The sequence below is a fragment of the Quercus lobata genome, chromosome 5 (genome assembly GCF_001633185.2).
Source record: "Quercus lobata isolate SW786 chromosome 5, ValleyOak3.0 Primary Assembly, whole genome shotgun sequence".
Classification (NCBI taxonomy): domain Eukaryota; kingdom Viridiplantae; phylum Streptophyta; class Magnoliopsida; order Fagales; family Fagaceae; genus Quercus; species Quercus lobata.
In genome coordinates this window covers 49280585-49302903 of record NC_044908.1, presented here as the reverse complement: position 1 = coordinate 49302903, position 22319 = coordinate 49280585, and the positions used below count along the sequence as shown (strand labels likewise).

At 33.0% G+C, this 22319-nt stretch overlaps 1 protein-coding gene across 1 annotated transcript; it reads right to left on the bottom strand.

The window, feature by feature from the left end:
* Positions 1-13014: 13014 nt before the first annotated feature.
* On the bottom strand, positions 13015-16474 carry LOC115992345 (probable E3 ubiquitin-protein ligase BAH1-like). Its single transcript, XM_031116527.1, has 6 exons — positions 16086-16474; positions 15155-15399; positions 14802-15050; positions 14573-14710; positions 13520-13578; positions 13015-13447 (listed from the first exon to the last, which is right to left on the bottom strand). The coding sequence occupies exons 1-6, from the start codon at positions 16264-16266 to the stop codon at positions 13351-13353; spliced, it is 969 nt and encodes a 322-aa protein (XP_030972387.1). The 5' UTR covers positions 16267-16474; the 3' UTR covers positions 13015-13350.
* Positions 16475-22319: the final 5845 nt, after the last annotated feature.

Here is a 22319-nt window from a genome sequence, read left to right as displayed (position 1 = left end):
CTTCTGTTTCGCGAATCCCACTCCGTCATCAAAATACCCGTCACGCCCATACATTAGAATCGTCACCCCATTGGTCCTTTGACCTAAAAGCAGACGGACCATTGGGGTGAAGGGGGCAACTGAAGATAGTAAAATTTAGTCTGATGGGCTTATCTTAATGGGCCTGACGGATGGGCACTGTTTGGCCTTTGTAAAGATGGGCCCACGCGCTCTGAAGGCCCATCGCACAGACATGGTAAGGGCCCATGATCCGAAATCTCTATTTGCCTAGAAAAGCCCTAAGATCCAATAAGGGAAATTGTATCAAAGTCCCACATTGGAAAGATCTGGAGGTTAAGAAGAAAAGCAACTCTCTACCACTATAAAAAGGAGTAATATTCACGCAAATCAAGGTAAGAAAAATTGACCCTCTCTAACGCCTCTAAAAAACTCAAGGGACGAATTCTGACTTAACCTTCGGAGAGCTTTTGGCCGGCACCACACCGGTGCTCTCTAAGGGTTTTTCTTCCGTTTGTTCTTGTTGTGCAGGTTCGTTGACTCGTGAGTACGGTGTGACTTATTGGTGACAATTCTCAACGTCATCACAATATAATTAATATGTTCATCTTTTTTGGTTAATAGTAACGTAATACAGTTTAATACTTGTCCAAATTGCATAGTTATTTAAATAAATGAATAAATAAATAACGCGCAGTCATATTGTAATCAATTTTTTTTTTTTTTTTTAACAAAGTTCTACGGTAAGCTTTAATGAACAAACGCATATCATATAGGGAAAAAAAAAAGAGAAAAGATAATGATAAGGAAATATGAAAATAAAGAAAAACACTTCAAAGTCATTTATAATCTTGAATAAGGATTAACAAAAGTAACCTACCCAAATTCAACAAAAACCAACTACAAATTGCATAATCCTCATCAAATTTTACAAATGGTTGGTGATGGTGATTAAAAAAAGAGAGTTAGAAGACTGTTTATATTTCTTTATTAAAAAAGAAAAAAGAAATGAGCTATGTAAATTAAGATACAATTGAGATAGAAAGGTTTTTTTTTTTTTTTTTTTTTTTTTTTTTTGTTTAAGTAGGAACAATTATCTAAAAAAAAAAAGGTTTGCACTTCTCATTTTATAACGCCTTTTTACACTTCTAATCATTCTAGAATATATTCTCTCATAAAATAAAATGTCAAATTATACCCATACAAAATCCAAACCAACGCATAAACAAATTTGGCCCCCCAAACTGTCCCTATAATTTTTTTTAAAGATAAGATTCTTATCCTATAGTGATAAACTTTGTATATCCCACACCAAAAACAAACAAATAAATAAATGGGCGTTCAAAAAACCCAGGATGTATACGAAATTTTTTTGAACAATTATCTTAAAAAAAAAGGCTTCAGTTTTGCCTCTTTGTCATTTAAAAATAGAAAAAACAAACTTACATTGGAGGGTTGGAGTTGACCATGAAAGGAGACCCATTTCTTGCTCTCTTTCTCTGACTCCTTAGTATTCGGCATCCAGACTCACTATTTAGTTTGATTTTTCTTTCTTCCTTCTTCTTCGTCCTTACTTCTTTATCCCTTTTACCGTTTTTTACTTATGAGTTATGAATCTGTCGAAGGTTTCTTTTTTCACGTTACAATTTGTTGGATTGCTCCAACTCCTACCATGAGTCTGGCTTACGTGTTCTGGCCACCAGCTTTCACCCACTTCAATATATTTACAATTTTATTTGTTAGTTTTACCATTTCATTAGTTTTTTTTAGGACAATAACATTTCATTCGTTTCTTTCCAGTTCCCAAAAAGTGTATTTTGACACTTGACGTGGTTTTCTTTGTTTGCTAGCAAAACACTTCTTACTATTTATATCATCATTTTTTGCTCTGTACTTCGCTCTTTTTTTTTTTTTTTTTTTTTTAGGAACCAATTTATTTTTACCCCCTCCTATTACTAAAATAATTTTAATTATTTACCTTGAGTTTCAATTAACTCAACTGATAAAATCTTTGATGGTTGAATAAAAGATCTGTAATAACTTTAAAGGCTACTGCCGAGTTTGGATTGCCTCATTCTTTTCTTAGCATTTAAAATTAAATAATTTGAGTTGCGAAATTAGCAGCAAGTTGTAATTATCTCTAAAAAATTAAAAAATTAGTAATAAAGAAATTTAAATTTAATTACTTTTTACTTATGTCTATTAAACAAAAAATAAATAAATATTTAGTATAAAACCATTAATTAGATCATTTCTACACTATTATTGATCTACATTATTTAGGTTTACTTCTCTCTCTTTATAATTATGACTATATCATTCATTTGATTGAAAGACCATAGTTTAGCTTAAGATTGTCTAATTTTCATTCTTTTGATATTTGATAGACTAATGATACACCTTATATTGAAGATTTGCTTTCTTCAAGTTCTATACTTTGTGAGATCATATTAACTGCAATTTCATTATCTAATTGATTACTATTCAATGATGTTATTCTACTTCTACCTTTGCATTCTGAATATGTGGAAGCAGCCATGGGGTCTTGGATGTACAAATACTTAAAATCGTTTTTTGTTCAATCAATTCAATGATGTTTTGTTACATCTCTTGAAGGCTTTATTTCTAAACTTTTTAAACAACTCAATAAAATTTGGATTAAAGAGTACTTGGGAAAAAATTAGAGGGTTTAGCAATAGTAATACTAATTATGGTTGGCTTTCATATGAGCTGCTACATTAATATTTCTTTTTTAGTTTTATTTCATCTATGAAGTGCATATGTAGCCATATAAACATCTATATAAGTATTTAATTGCATCGGTTATCTTGATAATTCTTAATAGGACTTTTCTTAAAGATTTTTTTTTTTTTTTCATTTTTAATAGCCAATATTATGTTTGTTTCAATTCAAGACAAACATAATTAAATTATACATCTATGCAAAGCTTTCCCGTGCATCGCACGAGTTTGTGACTAGTATATATATATATAAATATATATATATATATATATATGTAAAGCTGAGAAAAAATTCAATTAGATTTTAAATTTAAATTCAATTAGAGTCTAATTTTGCGCCATGTGTTCCATCTAATCTAAGTTTTTTTTGCCAAAAATGAGTTAATTTAGTATAGAAAATGAGGAGCCCAATATAAATAAACCATAGAAAATCTAATAATATATCTAACTCTATATATAAAATTAGAGGAAGAGAGAGTTTGAATGATTTTAATAGGAAAAGCTTAGAAGAAATCCAATTAGATTCTACAATTGAAATCCAATTTTGCGTCATGTGTCCTAAATTATTTATTTTTAGATAAAGTTTTATTTCTTAATTTTTGAATTAAATATGAGACCACATCATAAATACCCATTCAAGTAAGTTATTGCATACAAAAACCAAAGAGTTTAGAATTAATGAACATAATTTTTCTTTTTTTTAATAAATGACAAATTTATATTTTCTTGCTAATAATATTTTTACAAGTCTTTTTAAAAAGTTAAAAAAAATATAAGAATGACTATCAATAATATTTAAATTATATATGTAAGAATTATACTATGCATCTTAATGAATATCTTTTAAGTATATTCATGCATATGCATAGGGTTATAAGTTTTTTTTTTTTTTTTTGATAAACAAACACACGTACACACAAGGGAGAGGGAAAGGGGTTTTAATACAAAAGCACACCACAACTCCACTCAAAAGCCATGATAACTTTTAAGGGAGGGTGGGACAAGTTATACTACACACAACACACTCTTTTAAGCAATGTGGGACAATTACCCATTCTTTTTTTTTTTTTTTTTTGAGAAACAAACATACACACACACACAAGAGAGAGGGAAAGGGGTTCTAACACAAAGACACATCACAACTCCACTCAAAAGTCATGATAACTTTTAAGGGTTACAAGTTAGTTTATATAATATACCATGACTATGTACAGTCTATTACTAACTAGATAGTATATATTTGTTTTTCTAAACCAAAGTTTAGAGAAAATTCAATTAGAATCAAAATTGGATTTTGCTTTTGTTAGATTTCTATATAAATTCAAGTGTTTAAATTTTTGCTGTTATTTTTTCTCAGAACTAATGAGCATTTTTTTTTTTTTATATTGTTTTTATTCAGATATTTTGTATGCGAAGATATTGAACGTAACAAACTATAATTGAGCTGAACGATCCCATGCAACTATCCTCATTCAATTTAGAAGATACTATTTGACAAACTTATTATTTTATTTTATGTTGTATTTAGTATAATTTTATAGACAATAATTGTGAATTGATATTATATATGTAATATCCAATAGTGATTTTCAAAATAATATATGTAATAGCAATGTAATGAGAAACTTGGTGTAACCAATATCACGAAAATTGTAAGGAAAAATTATATTAGTACCTCCAAATGTCATAGTCAAATTATGTCCTATATGTTTAATAACCTAAATTAACATCAATAGCACTACTACAATTTAAGCACCGGTTACATACTAGTACTCTAATAATACAATACAATAGTGTGATCTATTATTATGTAAGAGAATAGAGTAAATCATTATTGTACTTTTTAGAGTATTGTATAATTACCGACATTCCCTCATCCCTAAAATATTGAAGTCCAAATATCCTATTTCTTTCTTCTCAAAAAAAGAAAAAAGAAAAAAAGAAAGAAATCTCATATTTGTAACCTAAATATATTGATGTCACTTAAGTTAAGCTCTGTTGGAGCATTTTAATATTAATTAATTAAAATGAATAAATATTACAACATAATTGCAAAGATGTGAGAGTAAATATGAAAAATAAAGAATTAGTGAAAATGTTTAATTTCGCATTGAAAAGGAGAGAGCCTATTTTATTCCTTTTAATTGTGGTGATTAATGGGTTAATATGAATTGACTTAGATATTAGAATAGATATGTGCACAAGGAGGAGGTGAAGGGTGGAGGTGCGCCTCAGTCCAAATAATGTTATGTAATTTTTCTCTTTAAATTAATAATATTCAGAAGTATTATTCAGTTTCTCTTTGTATTATTTCCATTATTATTGTGTTTGCACCAACAAGCTCAAAGTCAACGCTTTTACTTGTTTGTTATATCTCCTCTCGTGTGCATCCCCTTGATTGTCAAATGTTGAAATTCAAATTCCTTTCTAACGAGGAGAACTTGAATCCAAATCTTCCTTCCCACACTAGTTATAAGAAAAATAAAACATATTTTCATACCCAAAATTTTCTCTAACTAGTTGCTCTTTCCAATTATTAACGTTTTCATCTTTTTAGCTTCTTGAACCATGCTAGATGTGATGTACATTTGGGTGTGCTAATGGATTTGGAAGTATGTAGTTGTGGTGGCCAAGTATCTTTCCAAAGTCCAAATTCTAAATTGAACTTTTGTTTCCAACTCTACCACAAATGCCTTTCTCAAGAATTTTCCTACCTACTAGCAAAGCTTCTTCAATGACCATGAAGAACTATACCCGAACTTCACTTCCTTAGTTAAGCTAAACAGTCATGTGTTTAGTCTTCAATCCTTCCTTGTTTATCATGACAAGGTTAAAGCCAATATTATATTTGCCTTTTCTTCTGTGAGTAAATAGAGTATCCCCCTTTCAACTAATGCAGCTTTACTTTTTTCACTTTTGGTCCTACCATAAAATGATATTTATGTTTTATTATAAGAGTATAGTTTTGGAGTTGATTATAAAATTCAGAATTACTCCCATTGCCTTTAAATAAGGATAAAACTTAGGTATAGTATTTTAGGTGCTGTTTGTTAGGTTTCCCTCTTAAAATTCAGTCATGTGGCTATTTAATTAAAAAATACACTTCCATCTTGAAAGCTTGGATTTGTGCTAAAACACAAGAGCTTATTCAGACCCTCAAATAAGGGTGTTCTTTCTAGTGGAGCTTTGGGCTTGAACACTTTGTACAGATGTTGTTCTAACCATACGACACTTATTGGGCTGTTGTATCCTAAGAGAGACAAGTCAGAGAAGGTTTACACCGGTTACAAAATTTAGCCAACCAAGGGCTTGAATCTCCTTAAAGAGAGCGAGTGCCGCACCTCAGTCCAAATAGTGTTGTGTAATTTTTCTTTTTAAATTAATAATATTCAGAAGTATTATTCAGTTTCTCTTTGTGTTATTTCCAGTATTAATGTTTTCATCTTTTAGCTTCTTGAACTATGCTAGATGTGATGTACATTTGGGTGTGCTAATGGGTTTGGAAGTATGTAGTTGTGGCAGCCAAGTATCTTTCCAAAATCCAAATTCTAAATTGAACTTTCGTTTCCAACTCTACCACAAATGCCTTTCTCAAGAATTTTCCTACCTACTAGCAAAGCTTCTTCAAAGATCATGAAGAACTATACCCGAACTTCACTTCCTTAGTTAAGCTGAACGGTCACGTGTTTAGTCTTCAATCCTTCCTTGTTTATCATGACAATGCTAAAGCCAATATTATATTTGCCTTTTCTTCTGTGAGTAAATAGAGTATCCCCTTTTTCAATTAATGCAACTTTACTTTTTCACTTTTGGTCCCATCATAAAACTGATATTTCTGTTTTATTATAAGAATATAGTTTTGGAGTTGATTATAAAATTTAGAATTACTCCCACTGTCTTTAAATAAGGACAAAATTTAGGCACAGTATTTTAAGTGTTGTTTCCTAGGTTTCCCTCTTAAAATTCAGTTATGTGGCTACTTAATTAAAAAATACACTTCCATCCTGAAAGCTTGGATTTGTGCTAAAATACAAGAGCTTGTTCAGACCCTCAAATAAAAATTACGGCTAGATTGTTTTTATTCTAAATTAGACTAAGTGCAGAACAAGAGTAAATAAGCGCAATGAACCGATAACACTACTCTAAGCCATATTCATCCATCATCAGCAATAAAATGAAAGCTTAAAGAGTAAGGAAGAGATATGCAAACACAAGATAACACCGAGACGTATTATTGAAGAGGAGACCGAAGAACTCGGCGAAAAACCTCTTCGCGACCCTCCAAGTCGAAATCGATCCACTAGAGAATAAAGTTGGAGTACACAAATAACAAAAGACCCTTCAAGCCTGCTTTACCCCATGTACTTGAGCCCTCCAAGCTCCTATTACCAACAGACTTCTCGAAATCTTATCTTCTTTAGTTTTTCGAATCTCACAATTCAGCCCGATTGCATCCACCAATGAATGGCTTCTTACAATGCTTCCCGGCAGCACCAAAATCTCACTTTACACTCAGAATGGGTGTGGTAAGTGTTTGGGCTAGCAACCTGTGTAGATGATTGTGGGTATAATAATCTCTAACTCTCAAGTATATTTTCTAAGGTTTTTTCTTTGAAAAGCACTCCTTACACTTTGCGGATAAATAGGGTAGATATAGTGTGGGTAAAGACTTAGAAAAGCAAAACACAACTTTTTGCCAAACAGAGACTTTCGCAGGTTCTTCACGTGTAGGCTCTTCCCGCGAGACAGTCGTGAAATTGACAGCTTGGCATGATTCTTCATCTTCCAGTCATGTGCTCTACATGTGGCTTTTTCGCAGGTTGCTTCTCGTGAAATACTCGCGAGCCAATCGTGAAATCCACTTGTTTAACTTTTGAAGCTTGATTCTTCACCAATCTCTCACACTTATACCTTACAATTAAACCCACATACATACAGGGAAAATTATTGAAGAAATTACAATTAAATTTGGCACGGAATTAAGCCAACACAATATAGTTGGAAATCACAACTTTACACATCCCATGAGAAAAAATCCACATGGCAAAATCTTAAAAGAGGAACCTAAGCTAAGTGCTGTACTTAAGTCTTGCCCTTTAAATAAAAGGGTCTAGCTTACCTCCAGTAAAAATTTAACAGGATATCTTCTTTTGTTTTAAACAGAAGGTGTTACATCACTCACTAATAAACCAACGATGGAGATTAAAACTCAATGCCACCTCATTAAATTTTAATCAAAAACTAACAGAGCCCACCAAGACTAACGCTGCTGCTTTTGCTCACGCTAAGCTCACATTAACAGAGCCCGCCCAAGTTCTCCCTCTCTTTTTATTTATTTTTCTTTTTTCCAGCTTGCCTAATCAAATTTTAGAACTGGGCTAAAGCATATGTGAAGATCTCATTTTTTGCAGGAATTACTACAACTCAATTGAGTGAGAGTATAAACTCTAATTTGAAGGATTATTTACATAAATTTTGAACTTTTCACCTATATATAAAAAAAAAAAAAGATTATTTACAGTAATTTTGAATGGATAGTCTTGTAATTTTGTAGTTTTTCATGATGACTACCTTAATTGTTTGTAATGAGGAGGCGTGCTCTTTGAATGGATAGTTTTTATTTTGGGTTTAAAAAAATATATGCCAAGTGCTTGAGAAAAGTTTCCAAAGAATTTCAAATAGGGCTAGGGCCAACTAGCATATACTATGAAGGAAGCATTGTATTTGAAGGAATAATGCTAGGGCCAACTAGCAAACTGAAGCAACTACAACATTGCATCAGTTATGCAATAGCTATAGCATTGCACCAAGCACCTATTAGAGATTTTATAACAGCAACAACATAAATTAATATATATATATATATATATATTCTTCCTCCAAGCCAATAGCATAGCAACATACTATTCTTCTAATTTGCATAAACTGTTTGCTAAAAGAGTACAAAGTAGCATTAAAGATAAAAAGAACTTAGACCATTACAAACTTTGAGCTGCAAAAAAAATAGCATAAACTATGAGTTCCACAATTATAATCTTCAAGCTCCAAAAAAAAGAAAAAAAAGAAAAAAAAAGTAGCATAAGTTGTTAGCTCCAACAATTAAAAACAGTGGTTATTTACAATCATTCAAAACTAAGAATTTGTTGCATCCATTCAGAGATAGGTAAAAAAAAGCTTCAATTTTATCAGTTGTAAACTTTGTAAGAAATGAACTAATATCATCCCCTTCAAGATCACTAGGATTCTTAGAACATGGAAGAGGAACATGAGGATTTGTCATTCCTGCTTGACACATTACAACTATTAGCCAAATATTTACTATTAGAAAATCCACATAAGTCTCTTAAAAATTCTTCATTTCTTTTCTTACCATAAAATTTACTAAATTCTCAAAAGTTCCAAATGAACTTTGTTCTTGATCATTTCTAATACTCTTTCCCTGTATATAGTAGAAACATAATAGTTAAAAATTATGATTAATCTTATAGTATAAAACTAGTCGTTATCAAATAAAATTCAAGTAATTCTTAATTTATGCACTCAAAGTAAACTCTAATACAATGGTACCTGAGATAATGACGAAGGATTACAAGGTTCACCAACACTTGAAAAAAGAGGAATGTACAAATCCTATATAAATTAGTGATCAATAATAGTGTACAATTTATGAAAACAAAATCACCTAAAATGAAGGGGGAAAAAAGATTAAACAACATAGATGAAGTTACCTGAACTGAATGATCTGTGTATGGCAGGGGATTATAACTACTGGCCCTATTAACTTGCATAGATGAAGATAAATGCTTATCCTATGTAATGTGTAATGTTTAGTAAATTAATATGTCATTAAATAAAGAACCTAGAATATTTGTGAAGCAATATAAATGTTAAAAATTATAATGGCGAGACTAGTACTTGTAAACACTAATTTGTTTGTATGGGTTGATGAATGCTTCCTTTTTCTCTTCTTTTTGGGCTTTTTAAGACAAATTTTAATCCAGCATCTTCCTTTACGACCTTGCTTCTTCTTCTTGAGCCCTTAGTAAAAATGGTCGTCATCTCGTCTGATGAATTTTCTTGGTTAATATCAACTTGACAGGGATTAGATATTTTTCTAAGGATATCATCAATTTTTTTGCTCAACTCATTATAGCTTCCCAATGCTAGCTCGTATGCTTCCTCACATTCACTTGCTCGAGTGATAAGCTTGACATACATTGGACCCCAAAACTTATATTGAGTTGTAACTTCCAAATTGATGTCAGCTTTGATATCACGTCCATTAAAGTTTTGCACAATCTCATTTTTTTCATCTTTTGTCCATCTCTTAAGGATGTATTTCTCTGGAAGAACCTTAATATCCATAACATCAAGAATTATTAAAGTATGACTACACAAAATTCCACCTCTTTCAAACTTTCTACAACTACATGAAACAATCTTTTCAAAAGGATTCCAAATTACTCAACGATCTTTTGGTTTACCATATATTGAAACTATATACTCATGAGTTGCATTTCTTTCAACATGCTCCTTCACAAAAGCTAATTGGAACTCTTCATATTGCTCTTGAAACTTCAAAAATAATTTAGGTGTATAAATATGTGCTGCTTGAATCAACATAGGTGATGCAATCTTAACTTTTGGCAACTTTTGCCTTAAATTGTACTCAACCTTCAACTCCTTGTAACGTTTAGCATTAAGTAGTCTCTCAAAATGTATGAAGAATTTTATGATATCATAGTCTAACTGTAAATAATCCTTCAAATCAGAGTTTATACTCCCACTCAATTGAGTTGTAATCATTCTTGCAAAAAATGACATCTTGACATATGCTTTAGCCCATTCCTCTTTCACTTCAAACGTACTTTGAAGCCAAGAATTGTCAAAAGCATTGTACTTATGAAATATAGCATCCCAAACACTAAAAAACTCTTCCTCCTCTTCCCAAATTTTTAAACATGCATCGAGATCACTTCTAAATTCTTTCTCACCTCATAATAAATGGTTGACACGCTTCAGAGCATTTTGCATTAAATGCCATTTACATAATCGATGATAAGTATTTGGCATCACCAATGAGACGGCTTTTGCCATTGCTGGATCTTGATCAGTAAAAATTGTATTTGGTTTCTTCCCAGACATTGCTTCAAACAGCCACTGAAATGTATCAATAGTTTCATCATATAAAAGGGCATCCCCAAATATCACAGACTCTCTATGATGATTAAACCCAACAAACATTGCAAGGGGTCGATACGCCTTATTAATTCTGTACGTTGTATCAAAAGAAACTACATCTCCAAATAACTTATAATCAACAATCATTTGCGCATCTGCCCAAAAAATATTTGTTATTAGTTTTGAAGCATCTAACTGTACTGCATAATAATAGGAAGGATTCTCTTTCCTTTGTTTCTGAAAGTATTTAAATAAACTCCCTGCCTTACCACATTTCTGTTCTTTTTTCCATTTACTATAATGGTAATTCTTTTGATCTTGCTTGGTGTAACCAAGAGCATCTCTACCACCAACTTGCCTGGCCATGAACTCATATGAATCCTTCAATTTTATACCACTATCATAAGCCAAATCAATTTCCATTGCTTGTGCTTTTGAGACCTTTCACTGGGATGGCATCATGTGGGCACTTTGTGGAATATGGAGAATATGATTCTAGTTGAGCTCAAGGCTATGTATAAAATATTTCCCCTTCTTTTTATCAAGCCGAATTATCATATGAGCATTGCAACCTGTCCTTGTTTCAGCTCGTTCATACTTATTTTCACCATCTCTCTCCCATGGGGCTTTATTTCCCTCTTTACAACAAGTAAACTTTCTTGAAGTCACCACACCGTCTTTTTTTCTTTTCTTGCACCATTCTTTACGAATACTAAATCCAATCATTCTTCCACACTCATTATAGAAGCCCTATGCCTCTTGTTCAGAACCAAATTTAATGCCAAGTTTTGGAATATAATCAGTATCCAACTTTTGACTATCATCATTGTTTTCCTCTTCCATGTAACAATTAAATATAAATCAGAATGTACAAGAAATGTGAATTACCACTGAAAAATGAAAATAAATGAATGAATGGTGGCAGAACTTTTGTAATCTTATACATTATTTGCCTAAATTTATTAATAATGACAGAAAAACCCACAAATTTAATAATATTTAGCCTAAACTTAATCTTATAATTATTTTGACATCTCATAAACATAGGATTGAATAAGAAATCAAAAGTAAAGATGGAAATACCTTTTCTGATACTCTGACACTCTGACAATTTGCAAAGAAATTTCTTCTTCTTCTTCACTCTTTTTTCTAAATATTATACCAAATAGTTCTAAAATCTGATTTGGCCGACAGGCTGGAAAAAGGAAAAATAAATAAAAATAGAGGGAGAACTTGGGCAAAAAAACATATTTTTCTTATTGCTATTTATGTATTTTGGCGCTGAGTTTTGCTACTAAAGAGTCAATGATGTTAAAAAAAAAAAAAAAAAGGTTATCGCGAGTGTGAGCAGAAGCAGCAACGTTAGTCTTGGGTGGGCTCTGTTAGTTTTTGCTTAAAATTTTAATGAGGTGGCATTGAGTTTTAATCTCCACCGTTGGTTTATTAGTGAGTGATGTGACAGCTTCTATTTAAAACAAAAGGAGATATCTTGTTAAATTTTTATTGGAAGTAAGCCAAACCCTAAATAAAAAGCAAAAAGGACCCCCACCCAGATTCAAACTTTATGAGTTATGATCCATGTCGCGAAGAAAAGAAAGAATTCCAACAAGAAATTAATGATAAGATTATAAGGTTACACTCCTCTTGATCAAACATACCTCAAATCTCGTACCACGAAAAAAATGCACAATTTTTGCTTCAACTCTTCCACATGATTGATTATGATTGGTGAATAAAAAGTAATGGGTATCATCTCAGTTTGCCAAGTTGTAGCAAAAATTGTGAATTTGTTTACGGTGGTAGAAGAATTCTACATACCTACTCATGTCAAGCACCAAAATCTGCAATGGCATGTTGATCACAGCACATTGCACTCTTTTTTTTAAGAAACAAACACATACACACCTTAAGGAGAGGGAATGAGGTTCTAACAGCGTATTGGACTATGATAGCATATTAAATAAGCATAATTCTTTGAAAGGACCGATGGGAAACAAACCAAGAAAACCATGCTCACACCAAATCTTTTTATTTATTTCTTTTTAATTTTTTATGAATAACTGAAATATTTGTATTAAGAACTTAAGGAACAGAGTAAGATGAAGAAGCCCCTTCTCCTCCAGTAGGATTCAAAACAAAATCTGGGATGGTGGAGATGGAGTGTCTTCCTCAGATTACACCAAATCATTATTACATGTCAGATACACTCAAAATCATATATCAAGCAACCATCAATTGCAGTGTTTTCATACCATATCAATTTGGTAACCAGGAAAAAATAGATGTCTTCCTCAAATGTTAAAGTAAAGCATTTTCACAAGCTGCTCACAAGTAAACCTGACTGAAGATGCTGCTAGGCTCCAAGCTACAGCCATATCCACAATTGTTTAGTACTACATGAATTTTCTTGTTTTATCAGATAAACACACAGTCAATACCCATATGCATACTTGGCCCAATGCAACTTAGATTGAGCCAACATCTCAGCACGTTCCGCAGTTAGTCTCTCCTTCCAATAGTCTTTGCACCTGTAAGAACTTTCGAGGGTCAATAATGATAACGTTTTCTTATACAACGAAAGGAGGCTTACATCTCTTTACCTTCTTTTTAAGAGGATATCCAGTTCTAACATGTGCACTGCTTTTGCATATACTCCAACCTGCACCAGAGCATTTTAAGAAAGAGATCAAGTAAATGACTCAAACATTAAATCTTCGTTTTGTTTAGATCTAACAATTTGCATATCAAAATAAACATTAGAGGTTAACAGTGACATAAATTTTATATTTTTTTCAAGAGAGAGAGAGAGACATTCAAAAGCAAATTTAGCATCAGAACTTTCAACTAGTTTTCTAAAGAAGATAAACTCAAGAAAGATTGTAAGGATGATATTTTATCAAATCCATGTAAGTTAAACTTCAGCATGTTTAAGTACAGAATATAAACTTGCACCACAAAGAAAAATCCACCACATAATTCAAAATTCACAACTCACTTTTGGAGATCTTTAATAAATTTTCACATGTAGGCTATTCAACACCCGCTCTAGAACTCTGCTCCTTTACTAGAAATATACTTTTTTTTTAAAAGAGAGGAAATCATGAATTATAGGTAGGAAAGCATCCAATGATTAAAAAAGCGGCAGAAAGATAGGAGAAAGTTAAAGGACAAGGCTCTATCAATTTTATAACAAAGTGATTATGTTTATTAACATGTTTTTTCAAAACACAAACTTGCACCAGCCAACTGGAATGTCTGAGCATACCGGAATTACCTAACTACAATTTCGTATTTCAATTTGTTATTAGCTAGAAAAAAACTAGAAACCAATTGTTTAAATTTCAACATGTGCTATGGAAGTTTGCTCATTTACTACAAATGTACTTTTTAAGAAAGTAAATCACGAACTTTAACTGAGAAAGCATCTGTTATTAAAATGGAGAAAGCAAGTGAGAAGGCCCAACCAATTGTATAATAAGATCAAGTTTATATGTTTGCATAAAGTGGAATGCCAAATTGTAATTTAAAATATCAATTTTTTTCATTTCCCAGATAAAATAAATAAATACAAGACAAGACATAAATGACATAGAAAGGCGTGTTTTTTTATATCAATTAGTGCTGCCCAATTTCTTCATATACTAAATACAAACCTCTCTGCATATTGGACACTTCGACTTTGGACTTGCCGCTCTAAGGCCTTCCAAGAGAAACACAGAAGCAGATGAACAAGCACAGGACTTACAGAAAAGATGACCACAACTCAAAGCATACGGATTAAAAACAATATCCTGTAACAGTGTAATTAAATAGACATAAGAGAACACATACAAAATCCAAAATTTTGTTTTCTTTGCAGTATGACTGAAAGTAAGATCTCACCAAGCAAATAGCACAAGTCAGATCAAATTCTAGCTTTATCAGATGTGGAAGCATCAATGTCATTACAGGTGGGTTCACATTGAAATCACAGGAAAAGTTACTAGCAAACTCCTTTAAGTCTCCATTATCTGATCCATTAGAATTCAAGTAAAAGGCGCCCAATTCTATAAGCCAAGGTGATTGCAAAAGCTCAACATGTTCAGCCCGCAACTTGGATTTGAAATTCCTTCCATTTACAGATCCATGAATCTAAAATAGAACATTAAAATCACCGAAATCATTGTTTGATACAGAAAAAATATCAACAAAATCAGTAAGTCTAATTAGTAGATAAAGACAAATTGGGGGCATACTTTGTCATACTTCTTAAGAATCTTTCTGATCGCAATCGCATTCATGAGAGCATATTCAATCAGCATCCATCCTTCTAGTACCATGGCTTGCTGATCATTCCTGAAACAACGACGCAAGTTCAATACATATCTTTGCATTCCAGTAGCAACATGAAGATGAAGGAGATGCCTGACTCTTGAGCTAAAGCATCCAGCTATTTGTGAAGCTTCCTTCATCAACTCAGAAAAGAACTTCTGATCACACACTACAAATTCCACAAAGCTTCATAACTTTTAGAGTATGTCAAAGAAGCAAAAAAATCAATCATGGCACAAACAAAAATTTTATATATATATATATATATATATAAAAGAACTTCTGACCACACACTACAAATTCCACAAAGCTTCATAACTTTGAGAGTATGTCAAAGAAGCAAAAAAATCAATCATGGCACAAACAAAAAATATATATATTATAGGTCTCGATTAAGCCTTATGCAGAATTCTCACAAATGGGAATGTAATAATCCTACAAAAAATTCCTCTTCCTTCATCCTTCAGATACTCTTAAGCAGAAATTATTTCACATTTAGTACAATTTAAAAAAATTAATTAAATAAGACAATAATATAAACTTTTCAAATACTTAAGAAATTTCCTAATGTCCTATGACAGTTGACTCCATTTAAAACTAACATTTCTTAGTCCTTTCCTCAAAAACTAAAAACTCAACTTGGATTGGAGTGAACCCATGATTCTTATAATTATTTAGAAATTAGAATACAGAATTGACCTTTCACTGTTATTTGCTTCATCAAAAGCAACTTTTCATCACCATTTCCCTATCGCTTAGATTGGAGAGCTAACCCATTATTGAACAAGGATTTTTCTATAAGAGAAAAAAAAAAAAAAAAAAAAAAAAAAAAAAAAAAAAAAAAAAAAAACTTACATGGGCAAGATTGGCATTGGCAGCCAGAAGAATCAGAAGTGCAAGAGTGACGTAAAGCGTTGCAGCTCCGACAGGTGTTGAGTACTTTCTTGAGAGTGTTATATTCGACATGCCCACATTTTTCCAAGAACCTGTCCTGTTCTCCATGCAGGTACTCCGTGAACGCCTCTCCAAATTTCATTTTTTTTTCCCAACTTTTTCTCTTTTTTTCAATAATTAGATTTTGTACAGCTTGAATGATTTTAATACTTTTCACCAGTATTTGATTTTCCTTTTTCTTTTTCTTTTTTAAAACCAGTTGGTTGATGAAGAAGGGCGAAATTTTTTTGCAAACTTCTATTTTACCTTCCTCAGTTCTTTTTTCCTTTTTTCACTGAACCTTCCTCAGTTCTCTCAACAATCGAAAACGCGGTTCGAATGTGAATATAAATATATATATATATATATATATATATTTATATATATAGTCAACTCAACCACACGTTTACATATATATAGTCAACTCAAGTGGCAATTTTTTTAAGTTTTAGGACCCGTTTGAATATTTACTGGAAATTGAAAACACTTTAATAAAATAAATTTTAAATGTGTGAATAATATCGTGGGACTCAATTTTAACTTAACATTTATATTTTTCTGTACTTAAAAGTCTCGCAAATAGTGCACAAAACCCACAAAAAAACGCTAAATGCTTTCTCTTTTAGTTTTCAGTGCAATCCAAACTCATTCTTAGAGTATTTGCTTGCTCTTCTTTCTTCAAAAAAAAAAAAAAGGTATTCGCTTGCTTGTGCAATTTTTTTTTTCCTTTTTTTAGAATGGACAAAGATTAGTTCCAAACATACTTAGAAATATCTTTTCCAACTCATTACATGATACTTTATAAAACTATTCATGTATATATATTATTTAAACTATCTTCATCATACATGCTTTACCCTTACAATGAGGCTCTTTTAGTGTCTGTTTGGCATGATTAATTTTGTCAACTTATTTTACCATTCAGCTTATTTTTGCTACTATTCATGGGTTTCACTACACTTTTTGATACTATTCATAGGTCTCACTGTATTATTTCAGCTAACTTTTACATTTATCTATAGTACTTTCAGCAAAAAGTTTTCAATTTCAGTAAAATAAGCGAATCTCAAACAGACCCTTAATGTTATTTTCATTGGGCAAATTACAATTTAGATGTTGGATATTTTTATTCAAATATCATATTTTATTTTAATTCTTGTTTAAGTAAATTGAAGAAATCTATTTTTCACATAATTACAACTTAGCTGTTGGATAGATGGAAGGTTTTCAACAACTCAAGTGTATAGCTCTTTTCTAAATTATTTATATGCTATAATAAGTTACCATATATATAAACATTTACTATTTGGTTTAATGAAAAGTCAACGGTCTAAGTAACTCAATCTAAGTCTCTATGGTCAATATTTTGAAATAGTGAGCTCTTGTGAGGTTTTGTTTAGGGAGAGTGTTTGATTCGTTTTATGTTTTGTTTTTGGTTTAAAAGGTGTTAGTCTTATGACAAATGTGGAGCTAGGTTACGGACCCCTAACGAAAATGACATTAGGTAAGTAAAGTGTCAAAATTCAAATAACAGGTAAGTAAGTTGAATTTCGGGCAAACCACAGTGGATAAATTGTAATTTTTCCTTTTCCATTTATCCAAATTTGAAGTTTACATAGTTGCTCACTTAGGAGTGTCATGAGAATACCTTAAAAAATGAACAAATTAAGATGAGAGAAATTTATAATATGAGAGATTTAAAGATGCAGTGCCTACCTTTATGAAGGCAATAGAGTAATTAGAGAAATAAAGACAAAGAGAAAGCAAAAGAAATATAATGAAATTTCTTAAAAACAAATGATATGTTCATTCATTCTCAATTGAGTTTTGAGTGATTGACTTCCTTTGAAATTAGTGAGAACGTGGGAATAGATGTGCAATATTAAATTTGTTTTTTAGAAATTGAAGAAGAAATATAAAGGATGATAAAGATGGAGAGACATGTCGAATGACGTAACTGCATGTTATTGGGAGTATAAAGTTAGTGTGAATATGGGAGTAGATATGTTCAAGAGAACAAAGAAAATGTATGTAACTTTTTTTAAAAGAAAAATTGTTTATTGGTATTCTATTTTTAAAAATTTATATAAAATTTAGGAGTTTAAAATTAGTAATTTTACATGTCTAAATTATTTAAATTTTCTAAACATGTGAATTTGATAGTATTTAGGGTATCAAAAAGTAGGAATCCAAACAAGAAAAACCTCTTAAATAGTAGTATAGACAAGGCACATAATTTGTAAAAAAAGTCATATGACCAAATAAGCAAATATACACATGAATTGTCTCTTCGATTGCTACATAATGGGTTGGAAGAAGATAGCTTCAAATATATTTGAAACCAAACTTTTTTCTTTTAGTATAAAAACCTACTTTTTTCTATTTTATATGACCACTTTTTAAAAACACTCACATTAGATTATCTATTATATTGTCTATTGAATAAAAATATCAATTTTCCTTGAGGTTTTAATTGTTTCTCTCTCTTCATGCATCATAATCACCATCCATTCTCTTCATTCATGCTCGAGAAACACAAAAAATGAATAAAAATGCATATACATAGCTATAGTAGTTAGAGAACTCACATCAGTGGGTGCATAGTAGAAAAAAGATGTTTACACAATTTTCCTTAAAATTGACCCATATCAGCTTGTTTATAGTTGTGCAATTTACAAAAGAGCTACGATAATTGTGTATATGCACGATTATTGTGGTTGTGTATACATCATTTAATTAATTTCCTTTTTTTTTTTTTTTATCACTCTTCTTACCAAAGTCCTCCTATCTCTTGGTTAGTTGGTCTCTTTCCCCTTTTTTTTTTTTTTTTTTTTTTTTTTTCATACCAAACTTTTCGTCCCTTGGTTTCTTAAAAAAAATTTCTCTCTTCATACAAGACTCCTCTTCTCCTTTGATCCCTTTTTTTCTCAATCTTTGTTTTCCTTCCTTATTTATTTCTCTTCCCCTTTATTCTAGACCACCACCCTAAACCAACCATAAAACCACTGCTTGACCCAGCCTCTTTTATTGTCTGACTAAAAAAAAAAAAAAAAAAACCAAACAAATAGGTCACGTAGTCAATCAAGGGTGTGTTGATGGAGGCTAGTTACTTGAGGAAGGGTAGGTTTATGATGGTTACTTGATGATGGGTGGGTTAATAATAGGTGTGGGGTTGATCAGTTGATGGTGGCTGGGTGGACTAATTGTGGCTAGTTGCTTGATGATGGTGGGTTGATGATGGGTGTGGGTTAATCTGTTGATGGTGGTTGGTTGCTTAGTGATTTTGGTTGTGTTAGATCTCTAAGAAAGAAGGAGCAATGAGAGGATTCTAGAAAGGAGAGTGTGAAGGAAATAATAAAAAATGGAGAATAATGAGTATTTTATTGAAATAAATTTTTAGAATAGATAATCTATTATGGGTGTTTTTTAAAAGTAATTATATAAAAATAGAAAAGTATGTTCTTTTTGTTAAATAGATAGAAATTTTTAGAAAAGCTAATGCGAATGCTCTTAAAATGAAAAATGAACCATAAGTGCATGACTTTACACGAACTGAAATGGGTGATTTTTAAGGTTGATTGGCCAAAATTTTGCATTTAGGCCGTTTTGCATGGACTGATGCAAGTTCTCTCTTACTTGCCTAGCACATGTAATTCTTTTATTTTTTTATTACTTAAAAAAAAAAAAGTTTATGTTCAAACTTTAGAGTTATTTTCCTCCAAAACATTATGTGACAATTAAAGAGATTACCCATGTGTAGTTTAGTCACATAACTTTTTAAAATAATACACATAAATAGTCTTATAAATGGGCACGTATTGGGTTGGAGGAAATCCTCCAAAAACCGAGAACACCAACCAAATTGACAGATCTACACTTGATTGATAGCTTTTGATGGCTTTTGACTACCTTGATAGTTGTGGGGCCCAACAATTCGTGGACCAAGCCCATTTGCCCTTAGAGAGTCCGAGGGCCCAATCCGAGGAGAACTGTGGCCCAAGCTCCATGACGCAGAGCACAGACCAATTTTGGGAGGCAGCCGAGGACAGTCTAGTCCTCGGCAGGCCCATAATCCGCCCAGAATAAAGGGATAAATTCGTAAGGAAATCCAAAATACCTTGGGGCGATTACCCTAAATACCCTTCTGGATAAGGCCCAATGCCTGACAGAACCGTACTCTGCAGCTTTATCAAGTCATCCCCAACAATTCCGGGATTAGACTGATGGGACCAATGTCAGTATTTGTAAAGACTGACCCTACACGTGGACGAAGGACATCGAATGCACGCTAGTATAAAAGGAGAAGTAAGTGAATCTAGTAAGGGGGGAGAAAAAAGAAAGACTTCATGAATAAGATCGCCGGAACGATCCATGCACAGAACAGAGAAGGTCCTCCGTTGGACAGCCGGAAAGGATCACAAGGGTCCTCGGATCAAGTCCGAGGAGCCCATTCTCAGAAGTGGCAGCATGGCGGGGCTTTAAACGTTTAGGCCCAGTCCATTTTCCACAGGGACCTTTCTGAAATCCAGACCGGACCATCGCCCCGTGACCAAGCCCAAGCTTTTCAAGCCCACTCTCTACAAATCGTATTGTAAGGGATCTCTCCCGCGTGAACCCAAAAATGTCACTGGGCCGCGCAGGAATCGTGTCCTTACAATTGGCGCCGTCTGTGGGAAGCATGCGCGCTTGGCGCAGGTGGCGGTGGAGTCAACTCTCTACTAAGCAAATCACGGAGCTTCCTCCGTCTCCTTTGACGTGCAGCTGTTGTTCCGACATAAACTTCTGCTAGGGGCTACGCCTTGCAGCGCCCATGGCGTAGGCAGCCCTAGGGGCTCTTGGCCTCAAGCCGGCTCTCCCCGCCCTGATCTAGGGGCTTACATCCGAAAAACAAACAAATACAAAAAACAAATCTCAAAAGCTTTGGACAGAACCAAGGTCTTGCATGGTCCTCGGACTCAAACCTATGGGGAAACCAAGCACAAGAGATCAAAATCAAAAGTTTTGGACAGAACCAAGGCCTTGCATGGTCCACGGACTCAAGCCTGTGGGGAAACCAAATACAAAAAAAAATCTCGTAAGTTTTGGACAGAACCAAGGTCTTGCATGGTCCTCGGACTCAAACCTATGGGGAAACCAAGTACAAGAGATGAAAATCAAAAGTTTTGGACAGAACCAAGGCCTTGCATGGTCCACGGACTCAAGCCTGTGGGGAAACCAAACACAAAAAATAAATCTCGTAAGTTTTGGACAGAACCAAGGTCTTGCATGGTCCTCGGACTCAAACCTATGGGGAAACCAAGTACAAGAGATGAAAATCAAAAGTTTTGGACAGAACCAAGGCCTTGCATGGTCCACGGACTCAAGCCTGTGGGGAAACCAAACACAAAAAATAAATCTCGTAAGTTTTGGACAGAACCAAGGTCTTGCATGGTCCTCGGACTCAAACCTATGGGGAAACCAAGTACAAGAGATGAAAATCAAAAGTTTTGGACAGAACCAAGGCCTTGCATGGTCCACGGACTCAAGCCTGTGGGGAAACCAAACACAAAAAAAATAAATCTCGTAAGTTTTGGACAGAACCAAGGTCTTGCATGGTCCTCGGACTCAAACCTATGGGGAAACCAAGTACAAGAGATGAAAATCAAAAGTTTTGGACAGAACCAAGGCCTTGCATGGTCCACGGACTCAAGCCTGTGGGGAAACCAAATACAAAAAAATAAATCTCGTAAGTTTTGGACAGAACCAAGGTCTTGCATGGTCCTCGGACTCAAACCTATGGGGAAACCAAGTACAAGAGATGAAAATCAAAAGTTTTGGACAGAACCAAGGCCTTGCATGGTCCACGGACTCAAGCCTGTGGGGAAACCAAACACAAAAAATAAATCTCGTAAGTTTTGGACAGAACCAAGGTCTTGCATGGTCCTCGGACTCAAACCTATGGGGAAACCAAGTACAAGAGATGAAAATCAAAAGTTTTGGACAGAACCAAGGCCTTGCATGGTCCACGGACTCAAGCCTGTGGGGAAACCAAACACAAAAAACAAATCTCATAAGCTTTGGACAGAACCAAGGTCTTGCATGGTCCTCGGACTCAAACCTGTGGGGAAACCAAGCACAAGAGATCAAAATAAAAAGTTTTGGACAGAACCAAGGTCT

Excerpts from the sequence above, each read along its gene's own strand:
- LOC115992345 (XM_031116527.1), bottom strand. The coding sequence starts at position 16,266 with ATGAAATTTGGAGAGGCGTTCACGGAGTACCTGCATGGAGAACAGGAC. Across the intron at positions 15,051-15,154 it reads TTCTTAAGAAGTATGACAAA|ATTCATGGATCTGTAAATGG; the intron begins GTATGCCCCCAA and ends GTTCTATTTTAG. Across the intron at positions 13,448-13,519 it reads GATATCCTCTTAAAAAGAAG|GTGCAAAGACTATTGGAAGG; the intron begins GTAAAGAGATGT and ends AAGTTCTTACAG.